Source organism: Lepisma saccharinum, chromosome 3, assembly GCF_977018435.1.
Source record: "Lepisma saccharinum chromosome 3, izLepSacc3.1, whole genome shotgun sequence".
NCBI classification, from domain to species: domain Eukaryota; kingdom Metazoa; phylum Arthropoda; class Insecta; order Zygentoma; family Lepismatidae; genus Lepisma; species Lepisma saccharinum.
The window spans coordinates 101441904-101465854 of record NC_139231.1 but is presented as its reverse complement, the minus strand read 5'-3'; the positions used below and the strand labels follow the sequence as shown (position 1 = coordinate 101465854).

The window sequence follows — 23951 nt, the reverse complement described above, 5'->3', positions numbered from 1 at the left end:
CAGCAGAATTAATCAATTTTCTGTGCATTGCATAATACACAGGATAATTCTGAGTTCAGAAAGTGTCGCGTCGGTAAATAAAGTCTATTTCGCATTTTGCAGTTCATTTCGCATTATTTCGTGACATAACAGGGTAGGAAAATGCACCTCACAACTTTCAGAATCATGAAAAATTAACATTACATGTTATTTCACATTTTGTGTTTTCGTCAAACAGAAAATATGCATGCATCTACGTATTTCATATAAAATATGTTGCAATTACTACATTTGTATTTTAGTTATTTAGGAATACTTTCCTGTCATTTTTGGTTCTGCCACTGAGACAGCTGCAGTTACTACAGAAAATTTAAAAAAAAACCTATTCCAATAACAATAAAAGAAATTAACTCAATTTCAGGTTATTTATAGAAATATGTTTTTACGTTCTCGGATTTGACATGTTCTCTCATTATACATACAATCCTGATGGTCCCAACATAGCAAAATGTTATAAAATTTTTCTCAATTTTACATTTTCCCACATTTTAAGTTTTATTGGCTTGGTCCCCGGAAAAAACATAAAATCAAGGTTCATTGTATTAGTTTGGTAAAAGTATCCTGAGCTGTTTACATTCATGAACAGATAGAACTGTCCTACTTACCAGAAATATGCATTTCCATGCACACTATTTATTAGGCATTTCACTTATTTTGCACTTGATTGATTGATTGAATTGATGTTTTAAGTCCACTTTATGCACAGTAAGGCTAATCGGGACTGGACCTACAGTCCCACTGGAATCTGAACCACTATGTGCCTCCACCGGGATCCCTTGATTACAAGGTGACAACACTACCATCGGAGGGGCCACATTTTGCACTTGACTTCCTTTTCTCAAAAAACTGTGGGTTTTAGTGAGCCACATGAGATTCACCATTACTTGGTTGTAGTACACACCAAGATATTTTACACACTTACTTGAATGTACATTTCATTTACCTATAGTAATGGAATTGCCAACTTGCATGTTACAGTTCTCTGTGGACAGTATTACTACTTGCATCTGACTCTTCACTTTCAACATGTTATATGACTTAAGAATTTTAGGCATGTTTTTTTCAACATCTGCAATTACTTTTTCTAATTTACTTCACGCCCAGTACAGGAGGCAGTCATCTACGTATAAATATTATTCCAAACCAAAATTGTTGTCTGTAATATTCATAAACATATTGAAAAACTTTGAGCCCAGAGTTGATCCCTGTGGTACGCCAAGAGGTATATTTAAACTGTTTGAGATCAAGTTACCTACTTTTGTACTGGTACTCATAAATTTTTCAATTCTACAATTAGTTTAATATGTAATGAAATATTGCATATTAATTTTTTTTAAATTTTACATTCTAAGATTATACTTTTTTCTTCATTATACATTTACTGGTAATCTTTGTGGTTCCAAAAGAGCAAATTATTATATTTCCCAGATTTTACGCTTTCACGAATTTTAGGTTTCTTCACCTTGGTACACTGAAAATCATAAAACCTAACACTGTATATGTTTCTCAGGAGCTCACTGCTTTAAAAGAAAATACTACATTTAATTGGAAATAGCAACAATCAATACATGTAATCACATGACACAAAATGGTTTCAACAAGCAAACAAAAGAAGTCATATCTGTGATTATTATTTGTACACTGCATATGCTTTAGTGGAGAAATACATGCAGATTCTTTGTACCTGTTGAAGAGGACACGTGTAGAAGCGAGGCATTTTGTTTATACTGCTTGCGCCCTCTGCCGAGGAATCCGAATTGCTCCGGGTAGTTTTGGGAAAGTTCCAGCGGGCGGTAGAGGTGTAGTAACATGAATGTGGAGGGGTATCTTGACTTTCACCTTCAGGAGAGCCTTGTGCAGATTCACTAAGCTCCTTCTGCAACACAAACAAGAAAGTGAAGTAAGGAAAGAAGTTGATGAAAACCTTAATTTGTTTTTTATCTAGTAGATTTTTGCATGTAAAGTTGCACAAGTATGCTGCATTTTAGCACAGACCCATTGATGGTTCACATATAATTTTAACTTGTATAACTCAAGAAGAAGAATAACACCTGGAATCTATGTGCAGCCACTTATGAGTCACCACAAAGGTCCTTCCACCCATCTGCACGCAAACTGAGGCCATTGTCAAACTTCCTCCTCTATTTGTAAACTTGCTGGCTTGGTAGGCATGCATAGGGGTCAATCCATATGAAGTCATAAAACATGGTTGCTCGACCATTTTTAAAAAAGTTTATTTTTTGTGTGGTGTGAGCCTCATATGTTGACAGTTCAGATCCACTGTTATTTTATTTTTACTATCACCGATTTGAAGATGGCGGGCATTTTTTTTATCATGGCGCGCATCATTTTCTCCATTTGTAAGCATCAGCGGCAACTTTTTTATCTCAGCTCTGGTAAGTCCTACGACACTGAGACAAAATCTGTGATGTTAAGCACATTATAGGCTACAATTATATTTCTGTGTAATTTTCTAAATATTATTCCTTCATAATAAATTTTAAGGTCAAATTGGTGTATTTTAATAACTCAAAATTACATTTTCGGACATTTTTTTGGGGGCGAAGGCAGTTTGATTGACGCTTGAATTTTTTTGTGCAAGTACCTGTGTACCAATAGAGTATGTCAAAATTATTTGAAGCTTGAGACTTTAATATTTTTTTTCTACAGGGTCATAAACATGTACTTTTTGTTAAAAAATTCCAAGTTCAGGGTTAAATGTCTCTGGTTGGCAGTTGCTTAAAAATCTGAAATTTGTACACAATACAGTACTCCATCATCATAAGTAACTTCAGTAAAAAATTTGAGTTTGAGATTTAATTGGTTTAAGAGATACAAAACTCTTGAAAAATTCAATATTTTGCATTAAATATGGTATTAACATTTTGTGTTAAAGTTCTGCAAACTGTAATTTGGAATGTCAATCAACAACATTACAATCCTGAAATGGCTCTGCAATGAAGTATATATACGAGGGCATGCTGAAAAGTAAAGCTTCCTATGTTTTTATTTTTTTGTTATCTTGTAAACGCATTTTGGATTTTGAGTAACCATACATTGCACTTATAAGACTTTCCCGCTTCTCCATTGAAGGTTTCAAACTTCTATCGCCAGGGGGTGCTGAACTATAGCGAGGAAAATGGCAGCATGTAACCATGCAATGTCGGTGTAGTGCCTGAAGTAACGTGCCGTGATCAAGTTTCTAACCGCAGAAAATGTGCTACAAATTGACATTCATCTGAGACTGAGGGCATTTTATGGGGATGTGCCATCTTGAGTTTATCAAGTTTTTATTTATTTTGCAACAGCATTGTGGGAATAAATGGATTTTGTGAATTAATGACAGGTATTTTAATATTTTGATGTAATTTTTGTATATTGTACAACAAAATTCTGCTAAATTGATGCATATAAGAGGAGTGGTATACTTACACAATAATAATAATCAATATTTTGAATAACTTTTAATTGCTAAAATTGACAATTATCAGTATCAGTGGGAATCAGTAAGAAAGGGTCCAGCCCAATATTTTCCAAATTTGAATTTAAAATGTAATTGATTTTTGTGCTGAAATTGTAATTCTTTGAAATCATCAAAAAGTAAATCTCTACAAATAGAATTACGCATGACACCAACATTATTTTGTATTCTGATAGCATATATTGCTGATACATAAACACATATGAAAATTATTTCTGGTTGTGAAAAAATGGAAAACTTCAATAGTTACAATGCATAATGCTAGAGATAGAGATTTTTCTACTTACTTTGTATTTCAAAGTTATTTTAAGGCCTTGCACCCAACTCTCAAAGCTGATTGTGCTGGCAGGCATGTACATGTCTGATGACTGAAGGGTGCCCAAAGGAGGTACCAGTGGCAGCACAGTGTTGCTGAGGCATTCACACAGTGGGCACAGAAATTCATGCTTCTCTATGTCAAAGCTCACCGGTTGCCGAAGCCTGAAATACACATTGAATGAACAAATGTTATTAAACATTGGAGATTTTAAAAAAAATTATATATTGTATAATACAGTCAACTCTTGATACAAGGACCTTTCACAGTTCCCAGGAAAAGGGTTGTTATTTCGAAGGGGTCGTTATTGGAATTTACACCAACTTTCAGCTTAAATGGAGCTCTAACGGACACAAAGATTCCTATAGATCAACCACACGGAAAAAACCCTGGGACGAGAAGTCCAGGTGCAGCTTTCCCTCCTTCCCTCCACCTCGGGCCATAAGGAAGCATGGTCAACTCTCCTCCTCCCCTACTCGCGGGGGTACAGTGCACAGGACTCGCGGGGGTACAGTGCACAGGACTCGCGGGTCTGCACAGGTTGTTTGGCTCGTGGTTCCACTATAGGAGATGGTAACACCATTTATCCTGGTAGTTATACAACCTGTTATGCACAGGATGCATGTTGCGAGAAGGAAAATAGAACATGAAAATGTTTTCACAAAAAAGGATTTAAAATAATGTTACTTTCTTTCCATTGTGCACAGTCGTTGCTCTTCCAGGAAATTCTTAAAATTCTAGTTCATGAAAACCCCGTTTGCACTGAGACCTATGGAAAGGAAAACAATCTCTCTGCTGCAGCATACATAAGAATTGACTTCCGCTTAAGTATTAACTCCTATTGCAACATCTTCTTCAAGAATTTCTCATACAAAATAGGCATGCAGAACAAAATAATGAGAAAAGAAATCAAGTGAAAATCGAATTGAGTACTGACCTTATTGATTTACCATAATACAACCTGAATGTTCACCAAGGGAACATGCAACTAATAATTTCCTTTTCTTTTATCTTTGTTCGTTGAATGTCACGTGACAGGGTCACAATTTTGACCTCTGCGAAGTATTTCAACGTATGTGAATGAAACGTCTCATATGAGAAGTAGCTCTGAAGAACGCGTAGTATTTTGCAAATGGCGCCCTCACCTTCTCATACCGACGGCGTGGTTTGAGAAGCTTTATGCCAACATATTTCAAAGTAAGCACACGCATGCATGCAAATATATCCCTTATACTTAACGTAGCATTAGTACTACCGTGCTCTTCGAGAGAATAATCCATGGGTCACCACTGTGAAAATATTCCAACATTCACTTGGGTAAAGAAAAATCACTTCTACTTACGTAGCCATTGTTGGGACACGATATGAAGTAGATAGCTACCGTGGAGAAGTCGCTCCTATCAACCTTCAGGGGCTAATTCAGCTCCAGAAACAATATACGTGTCTTTCCCAGACTGTTGATGCAAAATTTGATGATACAGACAAACACTCCTATGACTTTAAACATTCATTTGGTGATCCTTTTCTCCCATCGTGCAAATGCGAAACGTATCATCACAAGACATCTTTTCCTTCCAACCAGGTATCCTCGTTCCTCCATTCCAGCTACTTTGCCGTTTCAGTTTCCATTCCGCTATTCTGATGGCACTTTCGTTTCCATTCCTCACACACACTCAACTTCTGCAGCTCGTATAATTGCAGATGGACAATAATTGTTAACAGAGTTTATTCGTTACAAGTGGTGTGTTAAGGATCAGCTACAAACTTAATACATTAAAGTATTTAATTGTTGAGTACGTTTTCTTTAATGGTAATGCAGTTTTTAGATTGTTTTGTGTGTTAAATGCGATGTCTTTCTTTCACCAGAGCAATAGAACGAAATTTCGTGAGAAAATTCAGAATTACAGCTGTTATAACTGAAAGCTAGTGACACCTCGTGTACTCCTTTAATTAAGTGTACTTTCAATGAATAACACATAAGTAATTTTGTCACTGAATACTAAAAAAAAAAAAAAAATTCACTGAATACTAAAAAAAATATATATATCTCCTTTAGGGAGTGTAATTATGACCCATACCATCATATTTGGCTAAGTTAGAACCAACAAGAGTATAATTTTACATTTCAGAAGCAAGGTTTATGAGAGGAGACTAAAATATATTCTTTAAAAAACAGTGATGATGAGCTTCAATCACAACTAATAAATAGAACAAAACAATGTATAACAACAAGAAAATAATTCCAACGTACCTGTATGGGCGCCTGTTTTCTTTGGCTAAAACATTATCAAAGTACTTCTGCCAACAATGACTATGCATGACATGTCCACATGTACTCGTGAGAGGAGCAGGACCCAGATTGGCAGCCAAAAACAGGGGATCCACTTGGTTGCTCTCGTCTGCATCTTCGCCGTCTGCTGGCAGAACGGCCCTCTTTCTGAACTGGGATAATACTGTTGATTTCTGGACAAAGCCAGCGAGCACCAAAGCCTTACCTATGACAATAAAATTAATACATTGTCATAACAACATTTGAAAATGGTTAGGCTAAGTTCAGAGTTCCACATATGTGCAATAGTTATAATAATTTAATCATATGATTGCTCAAAATTTATTCATATAATGCAATTAAATGTCTGAAATTACTATTTAAACTAATTTTATTAAATATGATGTTTAAAAAAGCCAATTTGTATATCATGACAAAATTATCAAATTGTGCAATATTTTGAATTCATATTCATAACAGTTATTTTTGACTAACAAAATGAAAAACAAATATCTTCTATCATATGTGTTCTTTCAGACAAGCAAGATAAGTTACATTCAAATTTATAATTAAATTTATTGAAATTGTGTACATTTGCATTGGCATCAAGGTTTATATACAAAGGTCAACTCTTTAAATTTGTTCAATGTATAATATGTCATTCTTGGTATTTTGTATCAACATTCAAAAAATGGTCATTGTAATTATTAGATAAGTATATTGTGATATACATTGTAAAATAGCTGTAACAGAACAAATATGCACATTTACTACACAAAAATTCAAGCTGTTAAGCACTTATTGACAAAAATATAAAACAAAAACAATTGAAGATAACACATACTAAAAAATCGGGCTTCAACTAGTTACTCTGATACTAGTTGTATGTGACTTTAGGGGCTTCTCAGGATGGAACAAAGATAAGTACAGAGATAGCAATATGGGATGGATATATATTGGTACAATTATTGTTGCTTTTAAAGCATTGAACTTGACAATTGGATAATAACTTGGATGCTTAAGCTATTTAGAACCCTTTTATGAATCTTTAGTGAACTTTGATCATGATATAATCTTTAAAAAAAATTGGAAAGTTTTGGAATGACACTGACATGTAGAAATTATTTCATGTTGAATTTGAAGCAGTGAATAGGTATCTGCTTTCATCTTCCTGAACAAGCAAGCTTATAAATGCTACAATTCCTCAAATGAAGGCTTTGAGAAATGTTATATAAAGTGACAAACATAAGTTCAACATTTCGATGTGATTTAGCCTGATGCTGAGTTTTGATAACTGAAGATCAGGATTGTAGAAGGCCTGGATGAAGAAATTGGCATGTTGAGTATGCTCGGTGGTGGAATGGATGCATGCTAAATTATAAAAACGGGACTTACTCAAAGGAAGATAATAATATAAATATTTTCTTCTTATAAATAACACTTATATGTTATAGATGTTCTTGTTTATAAATGCATAATTTGATTCTGTTGTAATTTTTGTTATTTCTAGTTGTTTTTTTTATCAATATAATAATTATAAAAATATTTATAATACATACCTTCGCAAGAAACCTTCTGCCCCTCTTGGCACAAAATGCATGTGTAGCTGAAATGTAAATTAAAAAGAAGTTCAGGTAAAACTTTTGTTCAACTATTTACAATTTTATGTTATAAGTTCGCAACAAAGCATAAATATTTTTTTGGGGGGGAGGGAGAGGTAATTTGAATACTTATTTGAAGAAATACAATTGTAATTGTCTTCATCTTATGAATTTTGATTTGTTTATGTATGAACACAATCTTCAACCCATGGTATACTGAAAGAATTAAATATGTTTCTGTGTACATGAGTATGTATATAAATATATTTGTCTGCATAAAGTAATGTCATGAAGGCATATGGGGTGATGCGGAGGTAGAGCTACACATATTCTTGATCAAGGCAATATTTGGGATGATGAGATAAGCATCATGCCTGGCCACCTTTACCCTCCAGGTGAGCCCCAGAGCCACTTGATGTGGGGACAAGGTCGGAAAAATTCCGACCTTAGATCACCCAGACTCGGAAATGAATGCAGGTCTCCCATGTGGTGTATGTGTATTTATATATATCAATATATACCGTATTTTCTCGAATACCCTACGCACTTTTTTTCCCTTACAAATGTGGCAGAAAATGGGAGTGCGTGGCTTACTTCAGTATAGAGCTTTTCACCAGCCGAAAACAATTTATCCTGTGGAGGTATGCAACCCGTTATACAAGCGTATGAGAGAACAAGTGGAGGTCGAGATGTTATCTCGCAGCCTGTATTCTTGGAAAGAAAACAAAACACATTTGCCATAATTCATGTATCAAGTGGAAAAAATCATTCTAAATATGTCCTGGTTTAATTAAATCACAGTTCTCTCCTCCTGCACTGCATTATGTGCATTGTTTCTTCACCTCCCCCCCCCTCCTTTAAAAAATTGGGTCAACTTAATTCATGAAAAGCTTGCAGACAGAAGGGAAAAGAATATTCTCCTTCGCCTTTTGCCAAGGGAATCATTCTGCAGTCACACTGACCCCAAGAAAGAGATAAAGACGGCAACCAGCTGGATGTTTACATCTGGCCAGTCCAGCTGTGTGGGTGGGGGAAGTTGTAAGGCTTGTTTTCTGTTGCAGTGACTCATTTGAGTAGCCTCCTTCTTATCTTGCTTCACAGATGGATGCCAAAAGCAAGATGACCACTAAAGGAAGTAGATTGTGATCTTTTAGATCACATGAAAAGTTACGCATCATTCAAGAAGCGGAGGAAATTGGAAATTGTGCTGCTGCTCGTAAATATGATATAAGTGAGAGTTGTGTGAGAGATTGGAGAGGAAAAAAGGAAATACTGCTAAACACGTGTGGCAATCGGATAGCTTTTCGAGGACAAAAGACTAAATTTCCGGAAATAGAAGGGAAGCTGCATGAGAAAAACGACAATTTGGATTTGCAGTTTCTGCAGAAATGTGTCAATTGAAGGCTCTTTCACTGGGAAAAGAACTTGGGAGTTCATGGTTTTAAAGCAAGTCGGGGTTGGATTGTCAGGTTTTTTAGACGATACAATCTGAGTTTACGAAGAACAACAACTTTAGCCCAGTGACTTCCTGATGCATTTGATGATGGAAGTGGAGAAGAGTAGTTGTAAGTGCAAAAGATGGCTTCCTTTTTGTGTCTTTAATTTGAAATAAAATTCCACATTTCAGCTAAAGTTTGCTATTTCTTCTTTGTACATAAATAAGGTATTACTCAATAGAGGTATAATGCACAAAACATATGCAGAAATACTATTTACGAGCAAATTAAGAAATTTTAAGGGAAGTGTCAGATTGAATAGTGTCATGATTTTTTTTTCTCCTTCTCTGACATTCAGGTGCGTGGCTTATTCGAGGGTGAGGGGTACTTGAGTAAATACAGTATTTGTATATGACTGGATATGGATATGTATCCGCGTACACTTCTGTGAATATTATTTTATTTGATTTATGCACTGTATAAAATTGTACTAGTCTTCTTTATGCAATTATTAGTGTAGTTGTGTTTTCTCTCTTTCCTTCTTTGTTCTTCTGTTGTATTGTGTTGTTGTAATTGGCATTCATGAATTGTCATTACTCTATGTGTGAAAAATAAATAAATATGGTATATAAAGAATATCACAGAAGGTTTATGTACAAACAAATCAAAGCTTATAAAATATATATTTCTATTTTGCATATTATGCTAATCAATGATGAGGTTGAATGATGAAATAAATGAGAGGACAAACACACAACTTCATACTTTAACAAGAATCCAAACCCAGGACCTCTGCTGACATTGCACACTATACTAACAATGCAGTCACAAATGGTTGTAGATCATAGCATTATCATAACACATAAAACAGCATATGCAATTGATTGTTCCTTTACAACTAAACAATTCTAGAGTCAATTCCAAAGTCAAACAGACCATGTGATAATTAGGGCCCGGGACTTTACATATAACATATTTTTCATTTGGTTTTGGATCTAATATTGGGGTGAGATCTTTACATATCTGATGAAAATCAGCCGAAATAGACAAACTTGACAAAGCATATTTTGACATATTTACCAATTTTACATTTTTACAACATATTTCTTCAATTTTTTTGTAATAAGACATATTTCTGTATAATTTCATAATTCTCTCGCACATAATCGGTTATTTAATAATTTTTTCTTCGTAGCTTTAGCACAACGGATAGTTCATATTGTCGATGGCAGGATCTGGAAATTACGTAGGAAGAAAGATGGTCTCTTCTTAGTACAGAACAATAATACCTCATTTTTTTTTATCCCGCCGACAATTGATAGCCATGCAATCATTATTGAGGAAAAATGTTCTCTCTCATTGTTGCACGGGAAGTGAAGAAGTTTCGTTCTCATTTCTTTGCCTTTTTCGCTTTTCACAAAAATCAGTCAAAAGTAAAAATAACATTCGGTACATTACAGCCCCTACTCTACATACTCTATCAGGTATGGGAGAAATTCGAGAGTACTGTTCTGCATATTTTTGGCTTTACTGGCAATATTTCCGCATTTTTCTAACATATTTGTAATATATGACATAATTACATACATATTTTACAGTTTTATAGGACATAAAGTCCCTGGCCCTAGTTATAATGGTTCAGCCCTAAGCATGTGCAGGATAATTACCATATTCTCCTATATTTCTATGTCTTAACATGGAAATGAAACCAGAGGTACACATACCTTCTCTCTGTATTTAATTTGAGAGTCTGGTGAAGGCCAAGAGCAACAGGCGAAACATCAAGAGTTTCTGACAAATCCATTGATGACCCAGATAAATCTTCCATGTCTCCTGAATCTGAAACTAAAGAGGAAGTGTCAATTAAAGAAGCAAATGATGATTTACCTTAAATCATTATTACAAATTACATTTTAACATGATTGGAAAGATAGCATCCTGACTAACCTTCAGTGTCAAAGCTGGGAGTTAATGCATGTGTGCAGATAATAATGGAAGAAGAGATCAACACATCCAACTCATCTCTGCTTCTTTGTATTTTCTATTTTTTTCTTATTTTAGGTCCCTCTTCTGAAACTTTTGGCAAATTGTGATGAAATGGTAATTAAACAAAATAGATGAAGGGACACACACCCAAATGAACATGCCCAAACCAGAATTTAAACTCTTGCAACACTCTTGAGTACACCTGAAGACAGGCACATCCAAATCTAACCCAATTTTAGACTTTTGTATGTTTCCCAAACAGTTTTATATATTGAGAACTTTGCACGATATTAAAAAGAAAGTCTTTAAGAAAGGGAAAGAAAATACATGAAAATTACCATATTTTCCAACATATAAGATGCACTTTTTCCCTTTAAAAATAGGTCTGAAAAACATGGTGTGTCTTATTCGCCGATACTCAGTTTTTGATTAACTTCATTTCTGGATTTTTTTGTTCCGAGTTACACAATTTCTTTCTTGCTTCCTAGTGGTGTTTTCTTTCCTAGTTATATTAGGTAAGTTATTTGTTGAAAGTAGACCCACATACTTCTATATATTTGAAATATGACAAATTTATAATAAATTCAATAATGAAGCTTTTTCCTCCAAACTGTGTACAAAAAAGGGGGATGCATCTTATAAGCTGGCAAATATGGTAAATAATTATGTTAACTTTGATCAGAAAAATGAAAAATACACACACAAATTTACTTAATCACTCTGACTTACATTTTGCAAACTTTTACTTTGAAGGCCATAAAATTTGATATTGATCCAGCCCTAATTTATCAAGATCTTTAGTTAATGTATGTAATGGATCACTGCAATAGATTTGACTTCAGAAAAGAAATGGAATATTTAAACATTTACTTTCCATATCAGAAAAATATTGATAGAATACTGACTAATAGGTCCCATCCTTACTACAATATACATTCTACATAACTGTTGTGCAGTTACCTGTAGCTTCAAACAACTTGGCATTTTCCTTCATGAAGTTCTTCTGCATAGCTGTCATTTGAGCCATAATTTTAGCTCTTCTCTTGGCTGCCATTGAAGCTCTCCATTCCTTTTCCTCCTTAAAAGAAAAAAAAGAGGCAATGTGGATAAGGTAAAACTATGTTGACATCAATAATACTGGGGGGTGATCAGAAAAAAGGTGACAAAGCCTGTAAATGAAGGGGTACTGTTTGTAATCTGGAGTATGTGAGGTGTAAGTGGGTACATGACACTACAGCTCCACATAATCACCGCTCCTGTTCAAACACTTATCACAGCACGAGATTAAGTTGTTCATGCCAGTCGAAGAAAATTTTTGTGTCAAGATTTCAGAATCATTTGGAGGCAGTGCTTTTTACATCTTCATTGCTATGAAAGTAGAGCCCAGACATGTGTTATTTTAGAGCATAGAAAAGATTGAAATCAACTGGTGCCAAATCCAGACTGTAGAGGGGGTCAATGATTTCCCCAGTGAAATTGGCGTGCACCATTCTATGACTTGGCTGTTTCTTTCTGATGGCCTGCCGTGAAACATTTTTGGCCCACAAAAAATTAATCAGAACCCTCAGTTCCACTCTTGACCAATTTTCCAAACATATGGCCACTTTGAACAGTTGCAGTGTAATAATTCTATTCTAATACTTTAAACTATACTGAAAAATTTTAATGTACCACAATGAACATGCATATGTATCAGCAGGAGCCAGTAATATTATTGGTGCTGATAAGATGCTTGCTAATATTACTCTTGTTAATTATGTGATTGACATGATCTTAAGCAATCAAGCATATACAAAAGAGGATACAAACCTGGCAAAAAACTGTTAAAACCTTTTCAGGAATTGCTGTAGAGGTTTCATAACGAACGATTTTATGATCATGTAAGATAAAGTAAAAATAAAGTCTTTCAGTTTTTGCCACACGTTATAGATCTGACTAAGCACTGAATGTACATCCCGCCTGCACACACAAAAGGAAAAATTGGAGGGATGTAAAACATGGTGTGAGGACTATAAAATGTTATATTAACCTATTATGGAATGACACTGTTAACAAAAAAAAACAACAGACAGTGTGTGTGTGTGTGTGTGTAATATTATTATTATTATTATTTAGAAGAACAAGAAGATTGATTGTTAGAGGCATGCATATTTCGTTTTTGACGAATACACGAAATGTGAAATAACACATTCTAATGTTAATTTTTCATGTTTCTGAAAGGTGTGAGGTGCATTTTCCTACCCTGTTTTGTCACGAAATGGTGCGAAATGAACTGCAAAATGCAAAATAGACTCTTAAACATGAAATTTACCGATTATATACTGACGTGACACTTTCTGAAGTATCCTGAGAGTTACGCAATTCGTGGAAAATTGATTAATTCTGCTGTACATATTTGGGAAGCAAATATGGACCCCTATATACGGGAATAAACTTAATATTCTGGTAATGATTTAATGTGCTATTAGAAGGTATGTGTTTATTTTGTGTAATAGTGCAGTTTTAAATCCAATTTGGGATTATATTCACATTTTTTAAAACCAAAATGTCCTTTTATGTGGTGCTTTTTCACTGCTATAACAGCAAAATTTCATTTTATTTACCGCTTTTGAACCCGAAATTGACTATTTTTGCAACCGAAATTTTGCTTTTTTTATTTATCAAAAATATGTGCCTCTATTGATAGATTTATTTACTTTATTTTAATTCACTTTTCTGCCACTTTTGGCTAATCACGAAGATGAGAATGAGTGATGAAACTGATGAAGGGACACTCACAAAGAACACCCATGCCCAGGCTGGTATTCAAACCCGGGACCCCTGACATTGTAGTGCAATGTGCAAACCAATTTACCAAAGAACAAGAAGAGACAAACCTTTGACGATCTTCCTTCCTTTTCAGTGGTGGACGTTTCAGTTATTGGTTCCATGATAACTTCATTCTGTTTCCGTAGAGCAGCTACTTGGCGATACTTCCTAATTGTCCATGTAATGAGATCCTTATGAGCCTCCACTCTTGGGCTCGTAACAAGTTCTTCCAGCAGCTTGAAGATATTCCTCTTCTCAGCATGCTCCGTGAAGACTACAAACTGCCCCTCCTCAGAATGCTGCCTTTCTTCCTCATGCAAGGCGTAACCAATCAGATGCAGAATCTTATGCAGCTGAGTCTCAGAAAAGCTTCGTGCACGCAAGTTTACACACCTAGAATTAGGATCATTGCGGTATGAATGGCACAAACAACATGCAAACTCACTACAGCATCTCCCGTTTAATAATAATAACTCGTGGTAATACTGTACATATTATGATGGAAACTCTTAACACTAAGATTACTGGCACTGTAATGATCAAATATAAAGTGACAAAAAATTCATGCAGGATCTATGAAGGATGTTAACTAAATAAGGAAGGCAAGTTCTGTTTATAGACCTTGTATATTATCACCTCTTTCATGAATGCGTGTAACCACATGATTCTTGAAGTTGTTTAGATAAACTGAAATTTGACTTTTATATTTACAGGAATAATGAATAATGTCAAATATAGAAGAAACTATTGTGAAAACATTGATAAATATAAAATTTAGGCAAAATATTTTTAATTAATATTTTTTAAAAAAAAATGGCCTATGGCAACAGGGGCACTGCAAAATTTCAACTCTAGTCACTGCAGACACGACACAATGTGTATATTAGTGCTAATAAAATGGAACCCCAATTTCTAGATTTTACATGTTAAAGTTTTCCTCAACTGAGATACCACTGTACAGAGCACATTGCAGACCATGAGTTCGATTCCTGGGATAGGTGATCCCATGTAAATTTTCCCAGCTTTGTCCCTGCATAAAAGAGGTTCTAGGATTGACCTGGTGAAGTGAAGGCAGCTGAAGCATAATGCTCAACACATCACCTCCACTTTGGCTGCGTTCAAGGAAGTGTGTAGCCCTGTCTCCATACCCTCTAAGTGTCTTCATGTCATGGTGCAAGGTACAGGGGATAGTTTTATGACAATAAAATTAATACATTGTCATAACAACATTTGAAAATGGTTAGGCTAAGTTTAGAGTTCCACATTTGTGCAATAGTTATAATAATTTAGTCATATGATTGCTCAAAATTTATTCATATAATGCAATTAAATGTCTGAAATTACTATTTAAACTAATTTTATTAAATATGATGTTTAAAAAAGCCAATTTGTATATCATGACAAAATTATCAAATTGTGCATTTGTCATATTTTGAATTCATATTCATTACAGTTATTTTTGACTGACAATATGAAAAACAAATATCTTCAATCATATGTGTTCTTTCAGACAAGCAAGATAAGTTACATTCAAATTTATACTTAATTTTATTAAAATTGTGTACATTTGCATTGGCATCAAGGTTTATATACAAAGGTCAATTTTTTAAAATTGTTCAACGTATAATACAGGGTGTCCGGCTTAGACCTTTAACATTACAAAAGAGCATAATTTTGCAGAGAAACCCAATTTTATTACCAAAATTTACATTTTGGTAGAAAAACTCATGCATTTTTTTGTCCCAGCACCAGCACTTCACACAACCTCGATATGACCCCCCCCTGTGGCACGGCAGATGTCGAACCGATATTCCAATTCCGTCCAGGTATTCACTAGCATTTGAGGGGTCACATTGTTAATCGCCTGATGAATTCTGTTACTCAGATCTTCCAAGTTCTCGATGGGCATACTGTAGACTTGGTCCTTGATCAACCCCCAAAAGGAAAAGTCTAGGGGGGAAAGATCCGGCGAGAGCGGAGACCAAGCAAGTGGTTTAGATTCTCTTCCTATCCATCTTCTGGGAAAATGCTCATCGAGAAATTCTCGTACAATGATAGCAAAATGTGCCGGGGCTCCGTGTTGTTGGGAATGGTTTCTGGAGGCATTTGAGGCACAGCGTAATTCTAAAGCATGTCTAAATAATTCGTTCCTCTCACTGTTTCTTCAGCAAAGAATAATGGCCTATTATCTTCTCTTTCATTAACCCACGCCACACATTAACTTTTGGAGAGTCTCTCATAATTTCACGAAACTCATGAAGATTGTCACTTCTCCAAATACGGCAATTTTGCTTGTTCACTTTGCCACACGTGTGGAATGCAGCTTCATCAGAAAAGCACACCTTGTCTAGAAAAGCACACCTTGTCCAGAAAAGCATTGTTGTTGTCAATTTCGGTTAACATTTTGCCCGAAGACATCTGTCTTTTAGGTTTATCATCAGGATAATTTCGTTGGATCTAACTGGATATTGTACGCCCATAGACGTAACCTTTTGTGCACAACGTCATGGATAGTAGACCGAGGAATGTTGAGCTCTAAACTTGCACGTCTTATTGATTTTCTTGGACTTCTTGTGAACGCAGTGCAAATCACTTCAATGTTTTCCTCTGATACCTTCCGCTTCGCGTACTTCCCGCGCACCGACACAACACTTCCAGTTTCTCTTAGTTGTTTATCCCACTTAGCAATACTCAAATAGGAAGGAATATTGTCGTGACGTTGAAGATTGAATTCACGCCGAAAAGCACGTTGAAAAAGCTTCACAGATTTGTTTGCGGCCAGTGAAAGAACGCAGAACACTTTCTGCTGAACCGTCCACTCTGCCATCTTGGAATTTATGCGTTACACACGCATGCGCGTCATGTCAACTCGAAGTACTGGTGATTCTCGCAAATGGCCACAGTTGCCCGTCCCATACAAACAATAAGTTTTATTTGAAGTTGAATGTAACTAAAGTTATACTGTTTTGTAATGTTAAAGGTCTAAGCCGGACACCCTGTATGATGTCATTCTTGGTATTTTGCATCAACATTCAAAAAATGGTATTTGTATATTGTGATATACAATGTAAAATAGCTGTAGCAGAACAAATATGTACATTTACTATACAAACATTCAAGCTGTTAAGCACTTATTGACAAAAATATAAAACAAAAACAATTGAAGATAACACATACAGTCAACTCTCGATTCTACGACCCCGGGTATAACGACCCTCTCGAAGTAACGACCCTTTTCCCGGGAACCGTGAAAAATTTAGAAAAAGATAGAAAAATTCGAAAAAAAAAAAAGTTGAAAAATTGAAGGAAATCGGCCGAAAAATGCGTTGGTCTTTTTCCCCACTCATTTCCTTCACCATCGCTCTACCGCTCACAATTGGGTCTGAACTAAAAATAGGCACCACCACACCATGCTTGAGTGATATCCAATAGCACTTGACCTCTGCCCTCCCCTCCCTCAAGCGCACCAATGTTACCCTGCACCTGACGGCCGCTACCCAACGCGCCAGGCTTGTTTTGCCACGCTTTCTCTTGGATACGCGAGAAGAGAAGATCGAATGTGCTTCGATGTTATTTTAAATCGACCTTTTGTTTCCTTGAGCTGCTGAAAACTCGCGGGGAAGGGTGGGAGCAGCCCGAAATGACTGCTGGATTTGCAGTCTTTGCCAATGTGTATGGCAGGTCAAGCTCTTTCATCGATAAATACACCACCTTGAGAGATAAGATCGCAGGAATGTTCGAAAATACAGATGTGTGGCGCCTGGAAGTCTGGCCCATCTGCCCAGTTCAGCAGGTTCTCGTGAGTGAGCAACTCTCGGCCTTGTAGCCGACAACTTCCGGTAACCGCTTTCATTCAAAATGTGTTCTTTGTTCCCTGCAACACTTCATAAAAAAGCGAAACTGTTAGAGATAATCAAAACCACATAGGTGAACTAAAGATCGTCAACCCGCTTAATGCGTTCACATCCAGGTTTCCACAAAAGTTTACTTCGATCTTACGTGCATCATAACTCCCGTTTCCCACTTCATATCTTTTCCTAATTGTGTCGATGTCGTAATATCTGCTAAAAAAGTGTTCCGTTGGCTTACTGACTTCTCCCTCTTTTCCTGTCAGGAAACGTAGGGGGGGGGGGGGGGGGGTGCGATGCAGATTGTTTCAGCCACGATTTTCTTGCTGATGCGGGCTGATTACAGGCGAGGGTGGAAAAGGACCCATCCCTCTTCCTGTCCTTTGACGTCTAAAATGGGGCAACCAGTTCTGGATATATTCTTGAAAACGAACAAAAACCATAGAACAAGTAAAACAAAAAGGGACACCCCCCTTTCCCCAGCTCATTCTCCGCCACTGGTGTGCACGGCAATGTTGATAATTGCAGAATTCAGTTGTTTTTTTAAATTTATTTATTATATATTTTTTTTAATGCTGTTGTCTGCATAGGAAATATTGCCCGTATTATTGTCTGTTGCGTGGTAAAACGGTAAAACGTAAAGCAAGGGTCATTTCTTTCTTCTTTACACTGCTGTTAATCCGTCTTTGACAGTTGCGTTATCTTTAAAATGCTGGGACTTTTCTCTGCCACCTGTTGCTCGAACTTTTGACAGTTGCGTTATCTTTAAAATGCTGGGACTTTTCTCTGCCACCTGTTGCTCGAACTTCCAGCCAGTCTCTTTGTTTTTACGATGCAGCTGGCGCCAGTGTTTTGTCTAGCGTCTGCTAAGCTCTTGCTTGCAGATAACAGCAATGACTCATCCAGCGCGAAGAAAAAAGTTATTGTTTTGGATCTCGCAAAGATTTGACGATAACGAAATTCGATCTCCAGAAAGCAAAACAAGAGTTAAAATGACTTCATGTTCTGCGCCTTCTGATAACCACAACTGTAAATTTAATTTACCTTTCTTCAGAACCATTCATGTGGAGGTAAAAAAAAGTGTGTTCAATGTAGGAATGGTCGCTGAGACTGATTAAAAAGACATTATTCAAGAGGAAAACGTTTGGAGGGGTGGGTGTTTGACATCGAGAATACTCCTAAATCCAACATTAAATCATCGATTAACGTGAGAGTAAATCTACCATTTTGATATGTGAAAATGCGCAGTTTCATAAAGCTTGTTTTCAGTTCATTTTATGCTGATGGGCTAATCGTGACTAAATATACAGTTTAAAGTGAAATTCAATTCCAAACCCGAATGATTATCAACTGCCACGTTGTTTAATGACCTGTCCTACAATACGCTTTGGGTGAAAATAGATCGCAAGTTGCACATTTCCTTTTTCACGCTGGATTACAATGTAAGTCAAGGAAGGAGTTTGGACTGCTCCCTTGAATGGGGAAGGAGGGTGAATGAAGTTGGTTGAAGCAAAGAAAAGTGACTTTTTTTTTTACGATGTATTTTACACAGCCGAACCAGAATGAAAATTACAGCCCTGCCTTTATTTTTTTTTGTCTGGTACCTAGAGAGGTTGTGTTGTTTCTCCCGAGAGATCTAATCTTACCAGTTAATCTTGTAACAGACAATGCTCCAGTAAACCCATATAAAATCCAACATTCATTCTGCCCGATTATCTCCCGACTTTTGCTGGCACCAGTCTGAGTGGTGTCAAGATTCTTCGAGTTTCGCTTGCAATAAGTGAGAGATTGTTTTCCTTTCCATAGGTCTCAGTGGAAACGGGTTTCTCATTAACTAGAATTGTAAGAATTTCCTGGAAAAGCAACGACTGTGCACAATTGAAACAAAGTAACATTATTTTAAATTCTCTTTTGTGAAAACTTTTTCATGTTCTATTTTCCTTCTCACAACACGCATCCTGTGCATAACAGGTTGTATAACTACCAGGATAAATGGTGTTACCATCTCCTAGGCATCTTTGTGTCCGTTTGAGCTCCCTTTAAGCTGAAAATTGGTGCAAATTCCAATAACGACCCCTTCGAAATAACAACCCTTTTCCCGGGAACTGTGAAAGGTCGTTGAATCGAGAGTTGACTGTACTAAAAAATCGGACTTGAACTCAGGGGGTGCTCGTTGCTATGTGCAGTACGTATGCATTGCGTAATCTGGGAGGATCGGGTTTGACGGTGCTCGTTGCTATGTGCAGTAAGCGCAGTCGTCCGTGAATGCATTACGTCATCTGGGAAGAATTAGGTTTGGTGCGGGACACATTTAGCTACTAACACGTCGCAAAAATCGGAAGAAGCAGATTGTGGATTTTGTAGCTTTCAATTTATTTTTAATGTATTTTTATACTTGTAGACTGCTATCATATCTAATTGTGCTGTAGCAAGCTATGAAAACTATAACCAGAAAACTAAAGGAACTGACATAAAATATCATAGATTTCCAGTCGATAATTGTGTAAGTATACAGTGGATTCATGCTTGTAGACGAAATGTAAAAAATGCAAGTGTGCAGTGCCAATTATTGTGAAGAAGACTATGTGCGAGATCTAAAAGCAGAACTTCTGTATTTTCCACCAAAGAACGTGCTGAATCCAACTGCAGCGCCATCGCTAAAATTACACCCAATTACTTTAGTACCAAATAATCGAGGAAATGGTGTAGTTCTCCTAAACACTTATCTTCACAATATGATTCGCTTGCAGGACGTGTTGATAAGGTTTGCAGAGATGTACGCTACGAAAGACATGCAATAAGGAGACGTGCCCTAACAGGCTAAAGACTATGCTGCCAAAAAAGAGAAAAATATACACACAAATTGCAAGCAATGTTTCATTGTTGGAAAACATATTCGATCGTTTACAAAGGAGAAACACACATCTGAATAATGAAGCAAATAAATTAAAAATTACAAACAACCTCTTTCAACCTGCTTTAACTAAATATAGAAGTTCGAAATCTACAACCTAACCTAACCGACAGTATTACAAGAAAAGTCATCAATATCTTGAAAATGTGTTCAACTAGTACGTAGTGAGCCTAACTGATTTGATTGATTGATTTAGTTTATTTTACTTCGCGTTTTGTGCCTCCTGTCTAATTTGCGAAGATGGGGATGAGTGATGAAAGGATGAAATTGATGAATGGACATTCACAAACAACCAAGCCCGAGCAGGTTTTGAACCCGGGACCCTTGGCATCGCAGCGTGATGTGCTAACCACTCGGCCACAGGGTCCGGCCCTAACTGATTTGTTATGTACATTTTATCATAGAATACTATTCTATGATTTTATTATGTACTAAAAATTCATTATGTGTAGTTGCACTGTATTGGTTCATGATGAACAATTTTTTGTTGTATTGTTGGAAGACAAATATTCAGTTACACTCAAATGATTATAATGCTGAACATTAAAACAGTTTGTAAATATAGAGGCTTGGTTTGAGTTGCTGTTTTAAGTCCACTTTATGCACAGTAAGGCTAATCGGGACTGGACCTACAGTTTAAAGTGGGATCCGAACCACTTGTGCCTCCACCGGGTATCGAACCCGGGACCCCTTGATTACAAGGCAATGACGCTACCACTGCGCCATGGGGGAGACCTGTAAATATAGAGGCATTATATTAATTATTATATGTTAAAAGTCTCAGTAGTGCTCAGATCTGTTGTTGTGGGTTCATCCCTTGTTGAGCGCCAGTATGACAATAAAATTAATACATTGTCATAACAACATTTGAAAATGATTAGGCTAAGTTCAGAGTTCCACATTTGTGCTATATCTATAATAATTTAGTGATATGATTGCTCAAAATTTATTCATATAATGCAATTAAATGTCTGAAATTACTATTTAAACTAATTTTATTAAATATGATGTTTAAAAATGCCAATTTGTATATCATGACAAAATTATCAAATTGTGCAATATTTTGAATTCATATTCATAACAATTATTTTTGAATGACAATATGAAAAACAAATATCTTGTATCATATGTGTTCTTTCAGACAAGCAAGGTAAGTTACATTCAAATTTATAATTAATTTTATTAAAATTGTTCAATGTATAATATGACGTCATTCTTGGTATTTTGTATCAACATTCAAAAAATGGTATTTGTAATCATTAGATAAGTATATTGTGATATACATTGTAAAATAGCTGTAGCAGAACAAATATGTACATTTACTATACAAACATTCAAGCTGTTAAGGACTTATTGACAAAAATATAAAACAAAAACAATTGAAGATAACACATACTAAAAAATCGGGCTTGAACTAGTTACTCAGATACTAGTTGTCTGTGACTTTGAAAAGAATCTCAAGATGGAACAAATATAAGTACAGATATAAGAATATGGAATGGATATATATTTGTACAATAATTGTTGCTTTTAAAGCATTAAACTTTGCAATTTTATAATAACTTGAATGCTTAAGTTATATAGAAGCCTTTTATGAATCTTTAGTGAACTTTGATTATGATATAATCTTTCAAAAGATTGGAAAGTTGTGGAATGGCACTCATGTGTATAAAATATGCCATGTTGAATTTGAAGCAGTTAATAGGTATGTGCTTTCATCTTCCTTAACAAGCAAACTTATAAATGTTACAATTCCTCAAATGAAGGCTTTGAGGAAAGTTACATAAATTGACACACATATGTTCTACAGTTGGATGTGATTTAGCCAGATGCTGAGTTTTGAAAACTGAAGATCGGGATTGAAGAAAAACTGGATGAACATATTGGCATATTGAGTATACTCAGTGGTAGAATGGATGCATGCAAAATTATAAAAACAAAGACTTACTCTATCTCAAAAGGAGATAATAAAGAAATATTTTCTTCTTATAAATAACATTTATATGTTATAAATGTTCTTGTTTACAAATGCATAATTTGATTCTGTTGTAACTTTTGTTATTTCTAGTTTTTTTACCAATATAATAATTATAAAAATATTTATAATTGTTTGAGTATAAACACTATTCATCAGCATATGTAAGCTGAAATTTCTTTTTTAACATAGAACCATAGCTTCCTACTGTGCTAACACTTAGTTTGAATTCTGACAAGTATATACATATCATGCAGTGCCAATCAGGACTTCAGATTTAGCCGAGGACATTTATCAAAGTGATTGATAAGTGAGATATATTAGACTGAATTATCTTCTCTATATTTAGTCTCACTTTCTTCTTTTTTCATCACATTTATCGTCATAGTTTTATCTTACATAAGTGAATTTAAATAGATCAAGAAGTAATGAGCCCTACTACATAAATGGTGCAAACAACATAAACTGTTCCTATATTATCCTATTTTTCTCTTTCATTACCTTTCCAAAACAATCTTCATGATGTAGAGCATCACGTCACACTGGAGGAGGTTAGCAATCATGCTGAAGGAGGGTGAGAGCAGGGCAAGAGGTGGTGGTGGACAACACTCCAATTCCCCTAGAGCTTTCCTTCGTTTCCGCTGAGTTTCCTCTGACTTAGAAAGCTCTTCTCTCGTATAATGGTAAAAGAACACATTATAATCCTTGTAATATTCTGCAAAAAGAAAGGAAGACTAAATTATTTCTGCCGAAAGTGGTTCATTAGTCACACACTAATATGAATCAAATCCTTCACATTGCTTAAGAGTCATCCAGTGTTCAACAATAAACTCCAAGGTAAGTTTGGCAGTCATCAAACACACATAATTAAATGAGGTTTCACAAAAAAAAAACAGCATAGAACATTCAATTCCTGATTGAGGCACATTACACAGTGTTTCTCGATACCTGAATAAGCCACACAGCTTAGTTTTCTTGGAAACTTTCATGTAAAGAGGATTTGAGAAAATTTGGAAATTTATGTTATGAATAATTATGAAACAACTTAGTTAAATATTGGCACCAGAACAGTTAGCCAGTACATCACAAATTATATTTTTCTTAATTTTACATACATCATCAATTATTACATAGAGTGGATTCCTGAATTTACGTTCTCAAATTTTCCCTTATTTCCGCACATACTTATATTTTCTTATCCAAATAATGCAACACATGCATTCTAAATTAGAGCCATGGAGTCCTAAGAACACATAACTGAGGATCTACTGTTATAAT

The 23951-nt window shown here is 35.6% G+C and overlaps 1 protein-coding gene across 1 annotated transcript in view; it reads right to left on the bottom strand.

The window, feature by feature from the left end:
• Ubr1 (Ubr1 ubiquitin ligase) overlaps positions 1-23951 on the bottom strand; it is a 134732-nt gene that overhangs the window by 24854 nt on the left and 85927 nt on the right. The window contains exons 14-21 of the mRNA XM_083119047.1: positions 23175-23388; positions 14005-14329; positions 12089-12206; positions 10867-10987; positions 7665-7711; positions 6088-6331; positions 3808-4000; positions 1724-1915 (exon numbers count right to left, since the gene is read on the bottom strand). Coding sequence (XP_082975173.1) covers positions 1724-1915; positions 3808-4000; positions 6088-6331; positions 7665-7711; positions 10867-10987; positions 12089-12206; positions 14005-14329; positions 23175-23388 — 1454 coding nt within the window. The remainder of the gene's footprint in view (positions 1-1723; positions 1916-3807; positions 4001-6087; positions 6332-7664; positions 7712-10866; positions 10988-12088; positions 12207-14004; positions 14330-23174; positions 23389-23951) is intronic.